Genomic DNA, 25,390 nt, shown 5'->3' with positions numbered 1-25,390 from the left:
TAAAGATCTAGCATGTTAACATATAAAAACAATTAAAAAGCAGCACAGTGGAACACAGAAACATGCCCTTATTGTAAACAACTTGAAGTAATAAATTAAATTGCCTGTAAAGTGGACTTCGAAGGGTACTCTGCCATTCTAAGTGAGATTTCAGCTGATGCTTAGGTTAAAGGGCAATGCAAATGGCATAGGGAATAAGGGAACATCGATCGCTACACAGGAAGTGGACAGGGACATTAACTCACCAGCCATTGCATATCACCCCAGTCCTACAAGACATTTGATTAAAATAAACAGTGAAAATGAGTCCAAGTAGTGGTTTGTTTATGGTTGTTTGGCTAGAAAGTATGTGAAATAAACAGTTACAAGGCAACTATCATGTGGTAGATAAGATAAAAAAAAGAAAACCTTGCATCTAATATCTATATATGTCCATTTTTCTGTCCCTAGCCTTTACAAAAATATTACACTTGAAAAGCACTGGTGTCACATTCCTTATGGGTAAAGAAATGCACAAAAAACATTAAACAAATCATTAAGCTGTTATTTATGTATATTCATAATGTTCATCGGTAATCTAATAATGTGGTGTAACTTTAAATGTTATAAATACATTTTTGTAGAATGACCCAGAAACAAATTAGTTTTAGTTTCATATGAACAATTACAACATACATTTATCATTCAGTTTTGTGCTTTTGGATATATAACATAACTGTACCATATGTCAACATATCTCAAAATTCCTGAATATGTACAATTCAAGTTTTGGGTAATTAACTTCAATTTATATGCCATGCCTTATGAATAGAGATCAGTGAAACCAGTGGAGGGACCTTGTGAATCAGTCTTACATCTTGACCTCATTCAGTATATGCATGATATCATAACAATCACGTGAACACCTTAATGTTCTGGTCAATGTTGCCTAATATCACACACTTTAAGATGATTTTGTTTTAAAACAAGTGAAAAATGAAATGTGTTTTCCCCAGAAAATAAGTGTTGCCTCTTAATTTGTTTTTTTACTTTTTTCAAGAATTTTTAGCTGGCAAATTAGACAAAAGTACTTTTTTTCTGTGCCTATGAAAAACAAATAAAATGTTGATTCCAGCAAATGTTTAATGATGTTTATATCTGGTGATAAGGAGGCCATGACAAGTGTTGGACTTTCTGGTATTAATAAACCACGTTTGCATTGTTGGTAACATATTTCTTTCCTTCTTTTTTATTTATTTACTTAACGATTACAATGTATAATGCTTGTGAACATCCATTTATGAGGTTATGTGAGAATGTGCGTAGTAGGTTAGTCCAAGCTTTTACAATAGCCCCCTCTTGTGTATAAATAATGTAAGGGCATTTCCAGACCAACATTTCAATGAAGAATGAATGGCACCAGTTGGGAGTTCCAGGACACTGATTTTAAATTGATTTTTTTAGGGGCTATGAGTCCATAGACAGGGGTTTTAGCTAGCAGATATAAAGACACTCAATCAGTGGTGCAATTTTACATTATTTTCATTGGGTTTGATTGAATTTATCATACAAAATATCTTAGGTGCATCAACAAATTTGATTAAAACCAGTCACATTTACCAAAAGACTGACCTGAATAGTTCATTTTTTATTCTTAAGTGATAGACCTTAGATAAGGTAGACGGCATATTTAATTGTCAGTGACAAATTGTAGTTATTAATGTAATCCATTACATTAAACAGCCTAGATAATATAATCAGACTGCTTTTTAATTACTTTTAGATTCTTATACTTTAAATACTAACATAATTACTTTTAAATACAAAGAAAAAGAAAATATATTACATTTGTTGTTATTATAACATGAAGTGCAGAAAACATTACACCAAGGTTTCCCAAACGGGAGTTTGCAAGTTTTAATAAAAAGCTAATAATTAATGAAATAATAAAAATGTAAAATTAAATAAATCGAATAGCAACGATCAAAATAAAAACCTTACTAAAAAAGATGAAACATTTGATCTGTTTACCTGCATGTCGTGATCATTAACCAATGTTAGAGAACTGTAAATGCAAACGCGTTAATTATTAAATTATTACCTTAAAATGTCTTAAAAAGTAAATGTAGAGATTTGGCTGACAACAACAACAACAACAACAACAAGTTTAAGAATCCTTTCATTACAAGTAAATAAGAAATAGCATGATTGAATGTGTTTGAAAGACAAACACCTTCCAAAGACAGCTATTTCATTTACTAAGTGATAGCTCAAATACAAATGAATGTGTTCATCAGTAGTTGATGCAGTGTTAAAATGTTAAGAAAACACTTTTTGTAAATCCAGTGGTCAAATGATGCGTGGCCTCTCAATGTAAATCAATCTAATTACTTTAGTCGTTTACTTAATTTTGAATTGCATAATCCAGAATCTGATTACATGTAATTAGTTAATACACAACACTGTTAATTGTGCACGAATAAAAATGTAAAGTGATAAAGCAATAGATATTCAATCTGCTAATTGGTACAGATCGTTCAGCCAAAGAAAAATTAAACAATTATTTTCACCAAAAAAATTAATAAATACAAAAACTGATTGTGAAAAAAATGGTTGTGATAATTAGATTCAATTGTACATGGCCTATTGTCTGATGTGTGGGATATTGTTGAACATTAACCTGCAGTTCATGAACGACATTCTTAAATATAATTCATAATTACCATGAGCCATGATGATTGCGAAAGCAGTTTATCTGGACCAGTGTGGTTCAGTCTTATGTGTCCCAACCAGCCTCTTGGAAACTTTCCTAATCACTGAGAAAAGTGTGATGGGGGAGTAGTTGTTGAGACACGACACAGGAGAACAAAATAAAAACAAGCCCTATACAATTAATTGCATACATAATCCAAAGCAAGACAGGAATTTGAGAAGCAGCAATGATGTGCCATTTCAAGCAACTTCCATATCTGGCATGAGCAGAAAGAAATTATTGATCTAGGCTGAGCTACACCTCCTATTTTGTTCACGAAGCTCAGCAAGATGTATTGTCTTACATATTAATTGATGGAATAAATATATTCCTGTCACCCAGATGCACTTCAAACAGATGAATGTGAACATGTTTAGCCTCAGTTGTCAAATTTGACCTCTCAGTCATTTCATCTGAGCACTGATTCGGGTATGACCTGTGATGGACCTGTTCCAGTAATGCTGCAGGAGACCTCAGTAGTCTCCGTTATTGATTTTGGAAAAGGGGAGGGGGGAGGTTCACGGGTTGAGGCTCCAGCAGCCCCTCATCATCACTCCCAACAGCCCCTGTGGCACCCAGCTACCCACAGCGGGAGGTGAACCCCCGCTCTCAGAGGAACCTGCCAAGACTATCAAAAAGGAGAGATTAAGGGTGAAAGAAAAAAAAAAAAAAACAGTGAATGAATGTGTGAGAGAGAGATAAAATGATAAGAGGAACAAAGGGACGGAGGAAAGGGAAAATCTTAGCATTTAGAAGTCCTGATCAGTCGGTCCCCTAGGTGCATTTCTTAATGAGACGTTCACAAGAAGACGGAAATGAGGCTGAGAAGGAAAGGTTTCAGTCTATCTTTCAAAGCATGAAATACATGACAAAAAAGTTTGGATTTTAGATGTGGGGTTGAATGTTTCTTTATGTTTTCATTTTCAGTGGGTGGCTGAGGAAGGCCATGTTAATTAAACCTCAGGGAGCTCTGTGCATTTGAATGTCACAGAAATAGCGGCTGCGGCAGGCGGATGGAGCGGGTATGCAAACATGTTGACTATGCAGTATGCATTAAGGCAGAAGACATCAAGTTCGTGCTAATTTGCACGCAGCTATTCCTGCGCACGCCGGTCCTCTCTGTAGTTTCCCCAGCTGTAAGTTATTAATGTTTGTCATTAGACACATTATGCTTGAGGACAGTGACTAGAAACCGGCACATTTATATGGGACAAATATTTACAATAGCATGCTCTCGAGTATTCAAAGAAGAAAGCATCCAAACTACATTAACGAATGGTAATTAACCACAAGGGCCCCCTGATCCAGGGTGGCAGATAAATTGGTCCCTGAGATGCTTAGGACAGTCTTGAACTAATCCTTCATTACAAAAAGATAAATGCAAACGACATCATTAGCATAAAACTGATTAGATAAAACGTAGAAATCTTATGGTTAATTTTTGAACGGATGGCTTTACAAGGTTTCTAATTGTATGCAAAGGGGGAAAGAGCGAATAACAATGGAGAAAGTGAAATTATATATAATCTAAAATATAAGGATGGTTTCTTAATACACAAATTCTGATAGATTTTTAATGACTCAAAAGAGACATAAGAATGTGTCTTAAGATTTATATATCTATATATGAATTACAAATCGTTATTGGTGCAATTTAAATTTAGGTATAACGGTATTGACACCTCTAAGGCACCATAAAACTGTACAGTGCATGTATTTTACACCTTATCTCCATCTCACAAATAAATGCAGTATTCAAATGTGAACTGAATAGTAATTACTAAATTACAGAAAAATGGTCTGGTCTCAATTACGCTGATGAACAGATTGCATACTAGCAAATTAATGCAACTACCATTCACAATTTTAGTTCTATATTTTTATTCATAGAAACCTCTTCATTAAGTGCATTCTCATAAAAGGTCCTTAGTTACTATTGAGAAATTAAAATGGTTGATCCACAACTCATTGTCACAAAACATAACTTCTAAATAATATAAACCATCTACATCAAGTTTATGTATTATTAAAAATTGTGTAATATTATTAAGGATGCAAAAACAAATAATCCCACCATAAAATCACACAAGAAAGAGACAAGCAGGATGATGTGACCAGAATTTAATTATTTAAATATGATAATCTTGCAAAATGTTGATTATACAACTTCAGCCTTGATTTTGATTGTCGTTTGCTGTGGCCACATAAACATAATCTTGTGAATTAACACTGACATGCTAATGTGTTTAAAATATTCTTAATGTGCAAGTCTGGTAAAAAAAAAAAAATCAATTGCACAATTTACATACAAATAAAACACTAGATCAAATAAAGAAATAGTAATCTCCCCCACAATTGGTACTCAATTTCAAAAAGTAGTTTCTGCGATCTGTAAAATTCAAATAAAAAACTAAAATACGGATGTTTTTTTTAAAGGCCTTTCATAAAAAGCATTTTAAGTTGTATCATTTTTCCAAGAGTTTACTGTGGGAGGCACAGGGCCAAAAGAGGGTAAGAGTAGAAAACGGGTGGAGTACTGTGTAGACAAGGGGCTTCCGCTGCCATGCAGGGCACACTCCATCTTATAGAAGTATTACAGTCTCTTGCTCCCTTTCTGTCTTTTTTTTTTTTCCTCCGGTCAGGCGTTTTTGCTGACTGCAGCTGTAAGTGAAGCCAGTTCCTCTGTCAGCACTTTGCCCTCCTTCATCTTCACCAGCATGGCGTCCATCAGCAGGCCTGCAGAGGGGATCTAGGGAGAGAGAGAGAGAGAGAGAGAGAGGGGCAAAGAAAAGAAAAGCTGTCAAAAAGAAGAGAGAAGCTTTTTTCCTTTGCCTTTTTTGACACCAGACAGCTTCTCCGGGGTGTCTTTGGCTTTGATGACGACTCTAACCTGTGATGAAATTCAAGACTTCACTCTGATTAATTATGACAAGGAACAAATTCAAGGAACAGGTCACGAAGGCTTTTCTTATTTTGTGAAAAACCAGCCGAACACATTTCCTCAAACAGTAAATGGGATTGTTTTGAGGTTTGATTTGCTGCCACGCCACTCACGGCCTGCCACCGCTCCTAGCGATGCAAGGAACGAGGAAGGGATGCTAAACCCGCTGCGTCTGTGTCTGCTCTGTGCTAAAGCCAAGCATGGAGGCTGCACTAACCTTTACTCTGACTTCGCTTTCTTCTTCCCCCCCGAAACCTTCTCAAGGACTCTGTGGTAATTAGCATTGGGGATCAAAGGCCTGCATCATCCATAAATATTGAATTAAACTTTTCTAAAATACACACAGTAACATGCATTTTTTATATTCTTCATTGAGCGACCTCGCACAGAAAAATAAATGGTCTTAACTCTGGGAGAAGCCTGTGTGTCAGGCTGAAAAGAGAGACGTGTAAACGCAAGTGCAAGAGAGATGCATCGCAAATGAAGAGGAAAGAAAGTCAGAGGGAGAAAAGTGTGCGTCTCATTAGTGAGAGAGGGAGCCGTGTTTTCCCCTGGGGCAGGTAGACTGGAGTAGAAGCCGGTCTCCGTGCTGACTTCATCAAAAGCCCGCTTGAGTGGTGCTAAACTTCAACTACAGAGAAAATGGCTGCAGGGGTTATGGCACAGGAATGTAATATTTAATTACTCTTAAAAATGTGCCATTTTATTGCACAACGCAGAAATGCTGCAGAATCTGATGCCACGCTAGCCTGGGAGGCCCAAGTCACATCTTGGATGTGCTCGCTCAAACAGGCCCACGGGGACAGCAGACTCCGTCATTATCATGTAACAGCTGCTTTAGCAGGTAATCTCCTCCCTTTGGACAGCCCTGGTGAGCTGTTCACTATTCAACAAAGCTCTCTTTTGGCCTGCGTTTTCATTAACACGCCCAGGAGTTGATTCGGAATCGACTGGCCTGGCCTGAGGAGAAGTGGGGAAAAAAAAAACCCCTGCAACAATATGAAGGTGTTTTATAGTCCAATTAAGTGACGCTGGTTTCATAGAGTGTGAAGGCGCCTGGGGCGAAGCTACAGGCCCAGTCACAATACTCTCTGAGATTCATCCCGCTAAGACACACACACCCACAGATACTCTCTCTAAATGGACTGATCAGGCCCCTTTTGTTATCAGCCTTAAGAGTAGCTTTCGTGAGGCCAATTTATGTGCGAGCCAAGAGAAGATTTGCGTAAAATCAGCGAGATGTTTCGAGAAATCTGAAAAAAAGTGACGCTGCATTTTGAGTCAAATATCTGTAAGGGCACTGTTGCTTCCTGTGCCGAAGAAATGCTAAACTCTTCTGAAGCCACTTCCACGCACCTTGATGAATTCTCCCCCATCTAGGCCACCATGAAGTGTGGATGATTAAACAACAAAAAAAAAAAGCATAGCGTTCTATGATCACGGAAGAATATAAAGCTTTCTGATCTTTGATCTTCGCAAAATTAATTTGAAATCAAAATTATTGAACGTGGGAATAACAAAAAAATAAAAACAACAACCAAAACACCCAAGACCTACTAAAGTCTGAATTTGATTAGAAGATAATGAATGTGTCACATGTGGGAAAACAAGAGATCAGGTAAGAAAATCAAGCGTAGCACCAATCTATTCTTCTGTGCAAGTAATTACCCACCCTGCAATGCCTCTCTTCCCATTCTCCCTTTCAAACCACTGGAGACCAATATGAAAGGGAATTGGACACTTGGGGCTACAGATACTTGTAATTAAAACTCCTTTTTTAAATGTTGTTTCTAACATCGTCAGGTCTATACAACCTGAGCTGGTAGATCTGACCTAAATACACTGTAGAATAAATATGGAGCACTCCCCAAGTCTTTGTTCCCTTTCTCTCTCATTAGGAACTGATGGAGGGGAGGGAGCAGAATGAGGATCAAACAATAGCATCACGCTCAGAGCAGAGTGGTCTGTTGACGATGCTGTCATGCTAGGTTCACTGGTGCTTGACATCACTAGTACTGATGAATGCATATGGAGTGACGGTCATTACGTGGAAGGAGAATGATGTCGTACTGGTCAATAGTGAACAAGAGCTTCCACAATCTCCAGTTTAAAAGCTATTAGACATGTACTCCTATTGTATTGTAGGTTTCAGATAGGTTTGAAAAAGAAAATGACTCTGAATGACTCTAAAAAATTGTCATGTAGTTTAATCATAAGATAAAAAGTTTATAAAATGTATTTACAAATATCTTGAATTAATCATTCATGCATATCAGTTTTTTGGGAAGTCGACCCACAATACAACCTGCATTAACATGACTTTTTCTTTTCTACTCAATATGGTAGTTTGCAATATTTTATTCTTTTAATGAGGCTTTTTAATTAAGATATAAAGACAGCTGAATCACCCCAACATTTTTTTTTATTTAATTTTGGCCCCTAGTGTTGTAATTGTTTATTAAATCTAGAACTAATGCAAAAAACAACAAAAAAATTAAAAATCAATTTCAGTAATAGAAATAAAGATGAAAGACAAACGTAAATATTAGATGAAAAACTGAAATGAAAATTAAATTAAAGCTATTAAGAAATATAGAAAAAAACTAAAATTTAAAAAATGACAAGAGCACATGACAAAATGAATAAAAACAAAAACAGAAAAACTAATTCAATGCATCAGAAATGAAAAATATTAATCATAGAAGAGATGTAGTCAATTCACCACATTTCTAAATTACTTTGCTGAGCAAATTAAAGAATTAAAAAAAAAAATTAAAATGATGGGGGCTTGAAAATCTGTGCAAGGAAAATAAGCTGTTAAGTATTGGCTCCAATATTAAAAGAAAAAAAAGAAGCTGACACAAAGATTACTGTGGGTTGCAGCTCTGCCAATTCCAGTCACTGCTTTAATTGCCGCAGCAATTCAATTAAGTTTATATAGTGTCACATTCCTTCAGCATGTAGCTGGTTTATATTTTGCCCCCTAAAAACGAATCACCCCATATATGTCAAAAAATGTGGAAAATCTCAGTGTAAGCCTAACAGAACAGAAATATTACAGCCAGAATTACAGCTTTACAATCCAAATTCTGCTGGTCATGAAGTAATACCAGAATGGAGGGGGGGCACGACTTCTGAAATGACTCCATACTGTCGGGCCGAGATGAATGTGGTTGATAAATGACTAGAGGCAGGGTGGCTCAGTTCATTAGCTCTAACAGTCATTTCCATCTCTTCATAAAGGCTGTGGTGTTATAATTTACCTCTAGTCAATAATTAGGAATCCACAAATAAACGCAAGCAATTAAATGTCTACTGCTACTGGGCGAAGGGGGTCCCTGGGCTAGATGAGGGTTTGCGGGTGGACACTCAGCATAGGATGGGTTATTCACGGCCTGACACGTTAAGCCGCAGGGAGCACTGTGGACTAAATGCTTATAGGTTGGTGATGTTATTCCCAGGTTGTGACCCTCAAGTGAGGAAGTGTTGTTGTCTCATTAAGAGAGAAGGGAATGAGTTTAGAGGTGCTTGGAGCACGTTGTGGCAAGAAAAGGGGAAATAAAAAGCGAGATATCCAAAGAGAGAGAGAGATATGTTCATTAATGTTATCTGAGGCTAGCAAAGCGGAAACACTCTGTGGCAAAGGCAACAGATCAGAAGCAACAGCCCGTAAGCTTTTGTGTGATTTCGTCTCCTGCACGACTCAGACAGGCAGATAAAATGACATGAGAGTGAAAGGCACCTCTTCAGAATGCGCTCACCGAGTCTCAACATTATTCTGACATGCATGAGCTTGTTACGTTGACATGTGGCACTGGAGTGATGGCTGTGGTATTGACAGGGCCACAGCAGTAATAGGAAGTCGTCACAGTAGTTCCGCCATTAGTGGCTGACAGTGACAGCTCACGCTATACACAGAGACTGACAGGCGAGAGAAAAGACCTCGCTTAGGTATCACACACACACAGACAAACCCCCATATTACCAATCCTGATTTTCCATAAAAAAGGCCGTAATACTGACACATAACGCCCATGGAACTTCGCATACACCAGTGGCTTTGCGGTATCGTATAGATCAAACATCCTAGGATTACTGGAAAAATATGCCTCTACCTACATTTTTACTCCAAATTACCAAAATGTACCTGTACGTATGAAATGAACACGAGAGGGCATTAAAAGACCTGCAATTTTTATTCATTTTTCACACAAGTTGTGATAACAGGGCAGATTAATAAATGTTTATTTTTGTGCAGTTCTTTGCACAATACTATGCTATAGTATGCAATACTAGGACCTCAAAATGCTATTACCATAGGCGTGACTTGTAAAGCAATAAATAAATTGAAACTAAAATTTTTACATTTTCATCACACAATGGTAAACTTGCTCAGTACAGAATTACACTATCAATGAGGAATGCTCGGGTAGGACTCCCATGAAACTTGTCACAATAAAAGGGCTCAAAGACCTGTAGAAGCAAGCTAAAATGGCTGTTTCAGCAACTGCGTTAAAGTCGGTTGCGTTTTGAGTGGGTAGTTCTGTATGTTTTTTGCAAAAGCGATAGAGCATTAACCTTTTATCATCACTCATTTCTTTTCTGAACTGATTCGTACGTGTATCAACATAAACCAAATGCTGCCAGATTCACATTCTTCTATTTTAGAAAAAAACCCCTGAATATTTGAGTGCCCCTTTTCTGGACATTTTACTTCGAAAGTGTCGTGAAATGTTTAACACAAAATGTAATATTAATTAGCAGCAATGCCGCCACAGGCGTGTTTCTCCGATGAGCTTGGGATGTGATCAAAACATGCAAGTACAACATAAACAAATTGCAACATTGACCTAGTGGTCGGTTTCTTCCTTCCCCCCCAAAAAAGAGAACATAAAAAAGCTCACCTGCCAATAAACTCGCTTGATCACTAGTCAGAGGAAGAGCCACCCTCCCTGTGGAGCGCGTTAGGAGACGGAGGGTGGAAAAAAACAGGATGAGAGTGTTGAAAGAAAAGAAAAACTAACGTGCAGGTCACCATGTCGGTGTCAGCGCACCTCTCTGGGGACTCCGGCTGGTCTCAGCCTTGTCATACAGCGAGCAGTTGTGTCGGCCGAGTCGAGAAAACGTCGATAGCAACTTGCCTGTGAAGAGTCTCCTGCGGGCCGCTGCTCTGTTTGTGTGTATGTATGCGAGTGTGTCAATAAGCAGCCTGCTGGTGGAGAGTCTCTAGTGGAGCTTGGCTCAATCTCCCTGCATCGACAGACCTGCCAGATCAATACTTGGCCCACCACTAACAAGCTGCTTCGGGGTCTCACAGCCCAGTAGAGGCAGCAAGAGAAAGAGAGAGAGAAAAAGGAGAGAGAGAGACTGAGCTGCCTGATGGCAGTCTTCAGAGTCCTCTAAAGTGTCCAGCGGCGAGAGGCAGAGATGTGCAGACCGGGTATAGACAGGTCACAGAGGTCAAAGGTCAAAGCCACTAGCAATGTAGTGACACGTCAGAGCCTGTGAATCATGCACTAGATGCACGTTTCAGGCTGACAGCGAAACACGCGCTCGCGCGCGCACACACACACACACACGGAGGAGAAATCATAAATACTTTAATGATCTCCTAGATATTACTGCAAAGAGATTTAATTTTATTCATAGCAAATAAACACTGCATGTGAAAATAGGCTAAAGTTTGGAATTTGGAGTAACTCATGAGCTAATTCAGTCAATCTTAATATGAATAACATGAATATTCGGCGTGAACAAGATTTTGAATTTGGAAACAACGGTTTCTTATTGAGGCTTTCACACCGGGAGCTAAGTTTTTTTTTCTTTGTTGAGTGTGTTGATTTTTATTTTTTTTTCCACTAGCGATGAAGCACACCGACCAGAAAGATTTGAGCTCTGGGTAATGTCTTTGGAGTTGCTGCAGATACACATATCAGAACATTTGGTGGTGCTCATGCACTAAAAAACTGGACAATGGAGCAGCAGCCTTCACACTCCACACGTTAAGCCTAAGCCTGAACATTTCTTTAAATAAAATGTTTACAGTTCGCTTTACACTACACGCATAACCTACACCTAGCCAATGGTTTGAATAAAATATTACTCAAAAGTTCAGTCCCCCCATCAATATTTTTTGTCTGTATTTTTGCACATATTTACACTTACCCACAACAAATTACTTTTATTTGTTGACTTTGCATGAATTAATTTGAATAAATAAAATCTAAGAAAAGATTAAAATCATTTTAAATTATTAATGATTTGTATTGTACTTAATGCTTACAGTCCTGGGTGTGAACAATTTATTTGCACAATACATTCTTATATATTTGCACTGTATATAAGAAATGGGACAGAGGTAAATTTCTGCAACATTCTTCTCACTCGCCAATTTGTTTTTAGAATTGTATATTCTATACTTTGAGTATTTATTAAAATGAATCAAAACAAATTATGCAAATCATTAATAACTATATGATACCTTTCATAATAAAAAAATGATCAACGCTTTTGCTGCTGACCTTTCAGGATTAAATTCCACATGGGAAATTATTTACTTTAGCTAAACATTACATATGTTACATTTGTTTTTTGATTATTGTTGATTAATTATAGTCTTGATCTTCTCATGCTTCTGTTCTTCAGCTGCAAAATGCGTCCACATCGCGCCATCTGTTGTACCATGATTTTGCTTTCTATTCAGCCTGACAAATATAGACCAGTGAACAGACCATTCATCTGTGATTTGTTTTGCTTTTTCACAGTGTGAAAGGGCCTTAAAAGATTAATATGTTCATTTTAAAATTTGCAGGATATGTTTAAAAAAGATCAAATTGCATCAAAAGCACCACATTAACAAAATTATGAATCCCGAAAAAATGTGAGTACTGGAAAAAATAAAAAGTATGAATTGCTGATTAAATCAAACCTGCTGCTGAAGGATGTGTTGTACATGTTCAGCCCAATCTGCGTCTGGCCCACGACCCACAAACGCCTCCTCACACTGCAAATCACAAAACATGGCCGGAAATGCTGTTAAAAGCCACGAAGAGAATACTTAAACTTCTTTTGTGTGGGTGTGTAAGAGTGCCATGGTGTCATTGGATGACCCCAAAAGTGGTTCAGCTTATACATGTGGAAATTATATTAAAAAATACTAATAAATAAAATAAAATAAAGTCTAATCAGAATATTCCTATGTACAAATTTTGCCAAACAAATGTTTGGTCGGCAGCAATAATGATAATACAACTTGAGTGTTTGTTTGAGAACTGAGTCTTATTTATTTTTCCATTTGTAATTCCCATGTTATTCTGTAGCTATACTGTAAGTTTGGTTTCCCACAATACTGACCTCATCTGTGTCCAGCATGTTCACCAGGTCTGTTTCTGTCATGTTGAGGATAGACGCGGCTTTCACTAGTGAGCATTTAGACATTCTGTTTCCTTCTCTTTCACTCTTTTTCTTCCTCCTCAAACGGGCTTTAATATCTTGCACATCCTGTGCCAACTGATTAGCCAGTGCCTTATCAATAAAAATAGAAAGAAAAAAAAACATAAGCATAAACACATTTTCTGTTATAGTGCAATCTAGAGTGGCTAAAGGTATAATGAACGTGGTGTGATCAAGAACTCAATGTTAGGGATGCTTTTGTTGAATTGAGAGCGGCCTGAATGAAGAGCTGAATGCTGCTTGATTTTCGATGCAAGACACTAAAATTTCAAAGGCTCTCATGTTGATTTGGAAAGGAATTGCACAGAGATTCCAAGCTCTTAAAAACACACACTTTGATTTATTCGATTTTTTTTTGTATGGCACATATTATTTGAGACATTCTCAGAAGACTGTAAATGTGTAATGGAGAGACGAGAGGCCCTTAAAATGGCGGTGGGGAACGTTGGATCTTATTCTTTGTTGCGCCCGTTGAGGGCCGAGCTAAATGGGAGTTGTTGCTAAATACTGAGAGACAATTAAATGTTAAAGCTGCCACTGTACATGAGAAAGTCAATAAAGTGAGCTCCCCTTTGTTTCATTTTCAGCTTATTGATCGCAGCAATAATCTCTTGTATCATTCCCCATAAGCCTTGTGAAAACCTGACCTTGGAATGGACAGTCTGCGTGTGTGTGATTCCTGCATGGTCCCGGTTAACTCACAGAAGTATAAGTGAGAGCAATCACACGCGGTTGATCAGAGCACAGTTCTTTGGGGCATGCTCCATTTCCCACATCTCCCCACCACCGTTATTTGTTTCATAAAGCCTTCATCATAAATACTTCAAATGGATCTTCATTATATTTCAGGGGATGCTATTGGATTACATAAAGGCTAGTCTTGCGTCCTCTAGTTCACACACTGCGAATGTGCAGCGATGCCATTAAAAACTAAAGCAATTTAACTAGCAAATGTCTCTATCAGTTGTGAACTCTAAAAACAATCATTTATGTTCATTTGGCTGTGGGGGGGTATTAGGTGTACTTCAAAGCAGAAGTGACTTAACATACTGCAATGGAGCGTAAATGTGCAGTTTGCTGCCAAGAAAGAAAAAAAAAAAACTATTTTAAGAGACCCACTGACCTTGACATACAGTCAAGAGGGTGTTCATTTTCAGTTTTTTTTTTCTCTGATATTTTAACAAAGCTTCTTCACAACAACAAGAAAAAAAATTACTAAAAATGTACATTGCACAAAATGTGCTTTTACAATTTTCCTTTATCCGCTCTCCACCCAGAACAAATAATACAAAAGAAAAATAAGACAATAATCTGTAATGATGATAATAATAAAATATACCTAAAAAAAAAAAAAAAATGAAAATGAAGATAGTATACACAACAGCTGGGAAATTATAACCCATGTTCATTTACATGGGTTTTCTGTTTCCACTTACAATTTTAGATCGGGGGGAGAGTTGCACTCTTTTCAGAATAGAAATTCATTGTGGTTGATTCCAAGTTAATATGTTATTTTCTCAAATTTCAAAAACAGCATTACATTCCACAGTGGAACTGGTGGGGGTTTGCTTTAATTTCTTGTTAAGTAGTATTCTTCTCTGCCAAAAGACATAAAAAAAACCACGAGAGTCCTGACATTTGTTTGGACATGACAACACCTTCTTCTGCCATTTTCTTACTATATGCCTTAGACCAAATATTAAATATAGCCATCCAAAAATCAGACAGTCTGGGGCAATTTTTTTTCTATATTCTCTGATAAGAACTTCATCCTTTTGAATATTTTTTTAATTACATCAGGACAGTTGTCACTTTTTTATTATCCTGCAAAACATTAAAATACATTTTAATTCAGAAATTACTAATAAGTTCATTATGTCTATTCAACAGATTACAAAAAAAGAATGTCATGTCATTAAGTTATACAATTAATAATTAAATATAAATTGTATTTAACTTCTTTTCTCCTGAAATTCTGTGAGCGGGGGTAAACACAATACGTCTGTCTCGAGTCTGAAAACGGTTCTACAAATTCCATGTCGATGCATATTACGCAGCAATAAGCTCGAGCGAAAATTGAAGGAGTTCTTCACAATCATTGTTAGAGGTCGGTAACATTAGAAAATTCCTGTAAAATTGAGATAAATTGGTTAATGTGAACTTTCACTTCCCTTTTGCTTTACATTTACATACACTACATAAACATTATTAAACCTGCAACATTCAAAATTCTCCAGAGGGATGCCCAGCTCATCAACAAACTGTCAAAAGAGCATATGACTTTATTTAAAGCTTAATAGATATTCACTGTCACTAGTCAAAGGGTAGATTCAATTGACCTAAGCCCAGCGTGCAGAAAAATCCGAAAAGAGATTAAGTGAATTTATCACATACTCTGCACAGCTCCCCTGGCCGCTTCTCGAGAGCCAGCCGAGCTGCAGGATAGTGTGATGGGGGCCAAGAGGAGAAGGGTTCTTACCCACAATCACCCTAGCCACAGGGCCAATTTAGCAGTACTCTTGCAGAGGAGAAGGATTAGAGGAGCGGAGGAGAAAAATTCCTCTTTAAATGACTTACCTGCATTAAACCACGCTGGATTGTATTAGAAGATAAACTACTGAGGAAATTACTGAGAAAATAAATTAGACTTTATCTTCAATCTTATGTGACATTTGGCATTTTTCACTCTCAACACCACTTGAATGGGGAAAGTGAATGTTTTCCAGCAACACAAGTAAACGCTGGATAGGGCTGTGTTAACGAGGTGTCTTAATGACTTCATGTTATACTAATCTAGCACGCTGGCTTAAAGATGTCTTTATTACTGCAACAAGCATTTAATGCAATTTGAACTATTCCACCAGTTTAAATACATGAAATCATTCCTGTTGCACCTGCACTATAATACACTGCATGCTATCAATTACTCATGGCCACATACATTTGCATAATTCAAACAAAGCTCTTCGGTGGATCCCCAAATGGCATTATAATCATCCCAAAAGATCCCTCTTGAAGCTTCCTGACAGAATGGCATGTTCAAAGCTCATCAATCCATGACAGGGGGATGTAGGCCAGAGCGCTGGGCCGTCTACAGGGACCATCATTAACACACTAGCAGGAATCAGCTACAGGTTAACTATGTTGACTATACGAAACCACAGGCTACAAAAACATGCTGGCTTTTGACGACAGATTTTTACAAAGGAATTTTAGAATCGAATCCATATTTTCTTTCCTCTAGAGCCTGCGTATTGATCATACCTTGCATCTAACACCCCGTTTACACATTCTGTTTCAGGTGATCTGATCACAAGCAGAGAGTGGTAAATAAATGTTGTGATCTAATCTCTCAAACCACATTCAATAGATTAAAAAAAAATCCAAATGACCTCGTTGTATTTGTAATATAAACGCTAGTCTGTCCTTTACTGCATCAGCACAACAAGGGCCACCTATCACCTGTCAATCAACCACCATTTTAAAACAATTTTACTGGTTACATGCAGTAAAAAAAAAAACTGGTAATGTAAAAAATATATTTATATATCATATATTTCTTCAGAATGCCTGATATCAACATGCAGTAATGTGAAGAAAAAATATAACGAAAAAAATCACATTTTCAAATTCTTTAAAATCAAATTTGTGCTTAGATTAATTTTCTTTATTTTTTCCCCTTCTTTTCTCTTCGTCATACTCAGGCCTATACTGACTTTTTGATACTTTTTGACTTCAATCACAAGTGATCACAGGAGACATTTGAGACACGTTACTTCCAGGAGTAAACAGTAATAAATATACACCAAGTGTAAATGGCCTAAAACTAAAACTGAAGACAAACTGAATGTTCAGATACCTCAATGAATGTACGGAACTGGTGCAGCTGGGACTCGGCGAGGGTGAGTTTTCTCTGCAGTGTTTCCAGAGCCTGAGAGCTCTGCTCGGCCAAACCATGCATCTGTTTAGACGCAGTCTGCTCCAGCTCAGCCATAGCCTGATCGCGCTCGCTTATGCGCGCCTGGAGGACGGCCACTCTCTGCTCCTGGGGATGTGTAAGCACAAAGCAGAAATCCCATCAAAATAAACACACTTAAAATAACATCTAACAATTATTTAATGAATTAGGACATTACAGTACGAATAGATAACAGACGTATATAATAGATATCTAGTAAAATAACAATGAACCCACAGATCAATAGAAGATGAAACAAAAAGTATGGCATTGGGGCCAAACATCAAATGAGACAGATGGTAATTATGTGAATAAAGAAAGAAAGAAAGAAACCTACAATACAATGCAGGATAAGCACCAGGAAAAAAAAATACTGAAGTAACATTAAAAATTACTGAGTGATGAATAGATGCTCTTGAACCTTTTTCTGAAGCTCTTCTTTGAGTTTTTGGCTGGTTGTCTCATGCTGGTTTTTTTCTGCAGTGGCAACTGTCAATCTTCTCTTTAGAGAGTCGACAAGGGCTTTCCGGTTAGTTGACTCATCAGTGAGAGATTTCATCTAAAAAAGAAAAGCAATTGTTATTAAATAAGAGTGGGGTTGCTGAGACCGAAAATTCAATTACTTCAATATTTTTAAACAGACAGTGAAATGTGGAAGCCTAGGAAGTTCAGACTCTGGATGAGTGACACAATCAATAACGGCAGAGAGAATAATTAATTCCAGGTTGCTCCAAGGCTGTTGCCATGGCTAGTACAGTATCTGTTGTTTGAGCAGGACCTACTTTGTTCTCCAAGTCTTCAGTCACTGCTCTATGGCTCCTTTCAGAGTCCTGGAAAATCTTTAGTCTGCACCTGAGATCCTCCACCAGCTGCCTTTTCATCGACACATCCCTCTCTAAAACACCAATCCTGTACGCACACATATACACATAAACATCAGTGGTTTTTTTTTTTCTTTTTTATGTGGACACACTCACTTTAAAAATTAACAAATGGAAATGAATAATTAAACAGAGAAAACAAATAAAATGCCAGCAGTATTGTAACCAGATTCCTCCTAAATAGTTTAAACATCTACACATCTGACATATAAAATGTTGGAATATGTTAACATTTGAGGGCTGTTTTATGGACTGCCTCCTTGACTAGAGCTGCTGTAATGATGAGCAAAGGTCCTTTTTAAATAAATATCCTCAAATTCCAGAGAGAGAGAGAGAGAGAGAGAGCGAGAGAGAGAGAGAGAGAGAGAGAGAGAGAGAGAGAGAGAGAGAGAGAGTGCCTGAAGCAAATGCACTGAATAAATGTGAGAGCTTCTTATTGGAGTGACATTAAATTAAATAAGACCAGGTGGCCTGGGGAAATGGAGTCAGGTTACCCAACAGCCATTAATGAGAAAACCCATATTGACCCCGCTGTAGAGTGGACGAAGCGTTTCTCCTGTTGACTTACAGCCACGCTTCACTCATCCTCCCCCACTTCACTCCATCCTTCCCAAAGCTCAAGAGAGCAAATGGCAATTAGATCTATAACATTTATTTTAGGGGTAAGCTCGCCCAAAAAGAATAGTAGGATGGTGATACTGATGACTGGTGTGAGCCTCAAAACAGCTCCTCTACGGATGCCTGGTTCGCTAAATCATTTGAACGCTTTCCTTCGCGCTCTCCGCTTTGTCTCTTCGGTGTTGAGGTGCTAGATTGCTAATTCAGAATGCATTTTGGATGCTAATACAGTTGTAAGTGCTTTCATAGATCATGGATGGTTTGCAGTAGAAAACAAAGGAGATGAATACATTTATGATATGGAAAGACAACAGGCGGCACATGAAAGGCAGGCCTTTATGAATAAGGCAGAGACCTCTGCGCCGGATATTGACTCAGGACATGGCAGCATGCTTTGAAATTCACTTTTTTTGAAGGCAGTGCAGCAGATGTATTTTTTACAGCGTCTAGACATGTATTTCATTTAAACAAGCTGCGTGGCGTAAGGCGGCTTCTGCTCACAGGGACTCCTCAACTGTGATTTCACATGTTGTCACAGACTGGCGTGAAACCCCGGAGTTTTACGTGTCTGCGGACACACCATGCGACATTCACACACTTCTAAGCAAGTACTTCTTGGGGAAAAAAAAGCTATTCTCAATCCATATCTTTGTTTTCCAGCAGGGATGTGAACGTACTTCAAACAAGATCAATTTTTTCTTGAGGAAAAATTGCAAAAAAAATATGGCATTTGCCTTAATGGCAGATTTTCTGAACTTGTTTCAAGCAAAACCTCACTAAATGTTTTATTTATTATAACAGCCATTTTTTATCCCACTGAGAAATTTCATCACTCGAAATGAGTGACGCGGAAAGAAAGAAAGGAAGGAAGCAAAAAGGACAGGGAGAAGGCAACCAGTTAACACAACAGACTGTCAGACTCGGTGCCCAGGGCAAGACATCTTATGACGATAGTGCATAACTACATGGGAAGGAAATTATAGCTCCTGTCACTGTCTCTTTCTGTCTGCTATTATGTATCTCTATACGCAGCCAGAAAATCTACAAATGGTGTTGAAGCCTGCCACATGGTGGAATCAGACACTGCAAATGTGACCCAGAACACGAGAAAGAGAAATAGAGGGTGAAGAAGTGAGAATACCTCAAGACTAAGAAGGAAAGAGAGGCAGTCAAGAGAGGGATAGAGAGCATTTACCTCTCGTGCAGTTCCTTCAGTGTCTGATCTCTTTCATCTAACTGAGCCCTCAGGCTCTTGTTAGCAGCAGTGTGTTTGCTCATCTCACTGCTGGCATTCTGTGGAGAGAAAGAGTCGCACATTTATCCTATCATCTGATATCCCATCGTGCAGGACTCATTTATGAATATTGAGCCATCGGGATGCTTAATGAGGAAGCTGTTTCACATCTGTTTCACAGAAATATACACATCTACATATGTCCTGTGTATGGGCATATGGTCAATGATGTGACGTTCATTTTTTATTCAGATCTATGAGGCAATTAAAAAAGTATGTACAATTATGTGTATTTTTGTAAGGCTAAAGTAAATAAATGTTTAGATGATGTAAAGGTCAGGATATTGTAATAAAGTAAAATGTTTCATTGCTATTTTAAAAAAGTTAAATTATGTACAGTAGTTTGATATACATTTTATTATTATTTCTTAAAAAGGAATACATTAATGAAATGGTAAATCTTTGAAGAAAAAAATGCAGGAAATGTATTTGTTATCATGACAAGAGAACCATAAAGGAAATAATAAACAGGAAATAACTATTTCTGTTTCAATAATAAATCACAGAGGCCTCGCTGTAGAACCTCATGACTGTACACCATGGTCAGTATTATTATTTTTGGATATTAGAATATATTAGATATTCTGACCTTTTTATGAAGAGGAAAGGTTGGTCAAATGGAGTAACATGGAAATTCGTAATTCATAATTTGCAAACAAACAAACACAAAAAGCAAAATAAGCTAACATAATAGTAATTGTTTAATTAAACGATTATGATGTGCACACAGTCATATATCAAAGCAAGAAAAAAATTTATTTACTTGATGGTTATACTCCATGTCATTTGTTTAGAGCCATTAATCCAACTTTTGCAGAAAATGGTTTAAACATTTTTAACAATAAAAAAGGACAGAAATACAATGACAACTGCATTCTGAAGTAGATTTTTTTTCATCATCTCAGACATCCTTATTTGTCACTAAATCTTAGATTATGTATTGTAGCACTGTATATTTATATATTTATAATTTATTATGCTGGGTTTTGATCTATTTAGTGGCAGATTTGTTCAACCTCTGTGAATGCGTGTCAAGGTAAGAGGCACACTGAAAACTCTGACGACAGGTTGAGTTGGTGGGATGCCTGTGATCATGTGAATGATGGATATTTGTATGTGCACCTTGTCTTTAGTTGAAAGGAATGGAGGACTCGTTTATGTAGCACACATCCTGACTGCATATAACACACACCCACACACACTCTCATGTCTCTTGAACATGACACTACCATTGAGACCAACACAAAAATATAAAGAGCAGTGCCAGACCCCATATTTCAATTTGCTGATATTATAGACCAAAATCTTGTTTATAAGGAGAAAAAAAAAAGAGAAAAAACAAACTTCAAATGGAAAAAGTCAAACTTAACGTTTCAATTCATGTTTGAACTTTGTTTCAAGTTTCAGCTTTTTTGTTTGTATGTTCTGGCCATCAAATCCATGCATGCCTTCATTTATCAATAAATAGTGTATAAATAATATAAACTAAATATCTATCTATAGTTAACACTTCTATTTAACAGAAGAGTTAAAGCATATTATAGCAGACCTATGATTACTTTAAACTAAAGAGTATCTAAATGCAATTAGATATTGCTTTAGCAAATACGTACCTGTACTACTACACTTTAAAAAGCTAAAGCAGAAAGTGCTGGGATAAGGTAAAAAAGTATACATTTTATTTTAACTATATATTTAGTTAATAATATATTTCATTTAAAAAAAAAAAAATATATATATATATATATATAAAAAATGGGTAAATCTTCATCTTACTATAGTCTAAAAATGGCTGAGAAACTATTGCAGAGGATACATAAACAAATAATAAAATTATTTAACATTCTTAAATATTTGAAGACAGATGAATTATTGAAAAATAATACCCACCAGAGGTGTCGCGGCCGCATTATTACCTCAAGGTGTGCATTATTTGTCAATAATTCAACGGCCCGTCATTAGTTATTCCTTATTTATATTATATTGTATTTTATTCTTTTATATTATACTATATATACCTCGTTTTCAATTTTTGCTTTCTAATAAACCTGATATTACATGCGAATATTGTTGGGCTGTGATGAATTGCTTGTTATGGTCCTCATAAATTGCGTTGGATAAAAGTGACTGCTAAATAATAAAATACAAAAGAGCTATACATACCCAAAAGATCCATTTTGTTTAGGCCTTTACAAAGAAAATACTTCCAAAAACAGTGATTTCATGAACAACGTCTATTTATATTTTGTACTCATATACTCATGCTAATCTTCCCACACAGGTTACCGTTTTAATCTATCAATCAAATACATAAACTGAACCTACTGAAATGAAAATAATTGTAAGAGACCTTCAGTCGGTGAGTGAGCTGTTTGACTTGGGCCTGCAGGCGCTCCGGGTCTACGGCAGGGGGGTTCATTGACGTTTGCTGCCGTATTCGTCTCCACTGCTCTAACTCCATCTGCAGAGACGCCTTCTGCTGCTCCAGACCAGCCAGCTCGCACGCCTGCTTCTGTTCACCAACACACAAACAACGAATAAACAAATCCACATGTAGGAGCTCTTACAACAGCGGCGTAACAAAGGAATCGGTATCAATTAAGCGAGCTGCATGACAAATAATCAAGTCTGATTAAACATTTTCTGGTGAATTTTATGATGAAGGAGCATTTTTTAGGCTCAGGACTACGTAGCAGTTTGTCATCGAAGCCTTAAATCCGATTAAAGCTTTATGCTAATAAGGAGGGAGATAATTCCTCCATTTTTCTGTTGATTGTCAGCCTTAATAGAGCCATTGTCGGCTCGTCCCAGTGCACTCTGGGAGTTTACCAGCACTGCGTAGAGCTGAAAGCTGAGCACTAAGACTAATTGCTCACTCACTCACTAACATACACAGTTACTGCATAGAACTAAGTGAATAACACAAAGCCCTGTTTGGGGAATAAAACCACAGTTTATAACAACACTCAGATGCGATACTTCACCCTCTGTCCAAACATAATGATTTCTTACTGCACCCAGCATATAATGTGGGGCAAATCGGAGGAAAACATCCACACACACATACACAGTTTCTTGTGGAACATCTCAAACATGCGACTGCTGATATCTGGTTTCTGACCTTTAAATAGAGCATTCTCTTTCTCTCTATCTTTTTTTTATTTATTTATTTTTTAGGTTTGTGCTAATGAAAGACACACCGAGAGGCAACACACTGAGAGGCATTGATGGTGTTTCCAGTAATCTGAGGGTCTAATAAATGACCCTGCACTGGAGGATCATGTGGCTTTTTGTCTACATACTAACACATCCTCTGGTCACCTATAAGCTGTCCTAACCTATAAAGCACAGGTTTTGTGCAAAATTGTTTGATGCCAAGGCCCCAAAGATATGATATGATAAATTTATAAAGGTGTAAAATAAATAAATAAATACACACACACGTACACACACACCGTATATTTATAATTATTTTACAAATTCATTGTAATTGACTAGTGTCAAAAGGAATTATGTAAATATTAACTGAAGATAATTAAGTAAGCTGTATAAACATTTAGAATAAATACAAATAATAATAAAAAAGATTATTTCTGAATGATTAAGCTAGGGCTGTCACAACAACAAAAAAATAATAATATTATAATAACATATTAATTGTGTTACACACAATTAATTGATATCTATAATAGTAATATAAAATTTGCTAAATGTGTTAAAAACAACTGTGCTAGACATTTAATTCAAGTAAACAAATTACAGTCTTAAAAAAGCATTGAGTAAAATGCATTAGTGTTTCTTTCTCTCAAATTGTACGTGGATCCCAAGAATCCTTTGTTAGAATGTTTTGTGTGAGAATGCTTGAGTAGACGGCTTCTACAGATCAGTGATTTACGAACTGCCATGACCAGTCAGTCACCTGGAGCAGTAAATTAAACTGTCAAGCTTGTTAGAATCCAGTCACACTCGTCTCTCTCACCCAACTCGGACGGGATGTGGGGAGGTTAGTTTGGCTTAGCGCTAACAGCCTCTGAAAGCCTCGCTGTCAGAAGAGAAGTCTAATCCTGAGGTAATCCCGACCCTTCCTAAAAGAGGAACATGGACTACACCTGCAAATTACGCATATTACAGGCCCGGTCTGTCAAACAGGCTGTCAAGTCCCTCCACCGTGGTGATAGGAGAGGTTCTGCCACACTATGATTAATCCCACCGCCATGATTAATCTGAACGGCTCAAAGGTGTGACAGCAGTCTTCACGAGAAAGCTGACCTGAGTGGGGGTAGATAGGTGAATGTGTCCAACCTGTCAAAGTACATCAAGTGTACTTCCTCTGTCATCCGTAACAACACGAGCTCAGATTCATGTCACGGAGAGCACTTTTGTCACCTACATTTATTGTGTCACAGCACCAGCTTGTGGTTGGAGCACTTAATAAAATAAAATGTTAATTCTTTATTTAAGAAAGGAAGGAGTGAGAGAGAGAGAGAGAGAGAAAAAAGGAGACATCAGCTGGAAGCTCCTCAGGGATATGCACTGTGATTGACTGATGAAAGTGACACTTCACTGTTGAGCATGTGTTTCACTTAGACAGAACAAGGAACACACACACACACACACACACACACACACACACACTACAGCAGATGCATTATACCAGGTGCTGCTAAAACAACCATCAGCCGCAGTTCTAACACATGTAGGGAAGCGAGAAGCCATTCAACTCATCTAATATACATCACAGAGTCTGTAATGAGAGATCCATTCTCTGCTAATACTGCATATGACATCCATGTGATCGCTACAAGAGCTCTGTGACACTTCAACTCTGCTATAGCACGACTACTCCACTTCAAGCTTTAATTGAACTTGGCCATTTATCACAGGAGCTTTGTCTTTTCTGCCTAGACAATATAATGAGAGAGGGTGAGAGACAGAAAGAGAGAGAGAGACATTAAAATGAGCAAAATAAAGGATCGATACCAGACCACAAAGGGCACAGGGATCAATGTGAGCTGAGAGTAGTGTGACACCCGACACGAACACTAATACAGAAGAAACACAGACTCTCACACAGAGAGGAAGAAGAAGAGAAAAAAAAAACAAGCACCAGAATTTGCAAATGAATTTAATTCATGTGCTTATTTTTAGTGTGCTACTTGGCTCATAATAAAAATGTTACAATACAATTACAGAAAAAAGGCCAAATTTCGTCAGAAATGCAAGTTATTTAATCTTCAAGTGAAAAGAACAGTTATATAAAATATCATTCCTGCAATCATGTTGTTGTAATGATGTTCAGCTCAGTTAACAAGAAATTTATATTTAGAAGCTTAAATTTTACACAATATTGTGTTACTTTCTCTAATTTTCTGATAATGTACAGTAAAATTTGTTCCAACAACAACAAAAAAAAATCAACTTTTCGTGGAACTGAGCAACATTTGCAGTTGTTTTCTTTCATTTCTAAATGAATCAGTGTATTTCACCAAACCATTAATCAATGACTTTCTGATAA

General features: G+C 37.2%; 1 protein-coding gene across 1 annotated transcript in view; it reads right to left on the bottom strand.

Annotated features, from left to right (window-relative positions):
- Nucleotides 1-4,832: 4,832 nt before the first annotated feature.
- Nucleotides 4,833-25,390, bottom strand: part of LOC306872761 (centlein-like) — a 93,716-nt gene continuing 73,158 nt past the window's right edge. Inside the window, exons 19-26 of the mRNA XM_079421526.1 lie at nt 22,226-22,387; nt 19,777-19,874; nt 17,865-17,991; nt 17,504-17,641; nt 16,984-17,169; nt 13,026-13,196; nt 12,601-12,675; nt 4,833-5,480 (exon numbers count right to left, since the gene is read on the bottom strand). Of these exons, the coding sequence (XP_079277652.1) occupies nt 5,370-5,480; nt 12,601-12,675; nt 13,026-13,196; nt 16,984-17,169; nt 17,504-17,641; nt 17,865-17,991; nt 19,777-19,874; nt 22,226-22,387 (1,068 nt within the window). The 3' untranslated portion in view covers nt 4,833-5,369. The remainder of the gene's footprint in view (nt 5,481-12,600; nt 12,676-13,025; nt 13,197-16,983; nt 17,170-17,503; nt 17,642-17,864; nt 17,992-19,776; nt 19,875-22,225; nt 22,388-25,390) is intronic.

Source organism: Barbus barbus, assembly GCF_936440315.1.
Source record: "Barbus barbus genome assembly, chromosome: 7".
Classification (NCBI taxonomy): domain Eukaryota; kingdom Metazoa; phylum Chordata; class Actinopteri; order Cypriniformes; family Cyprinidae; genus Barbus; species Barbus barbus.
Note: the sequence above shows the minus strand (reverse complement) of the source record. Positions and strands in the feature narration are given on the sequence as shown.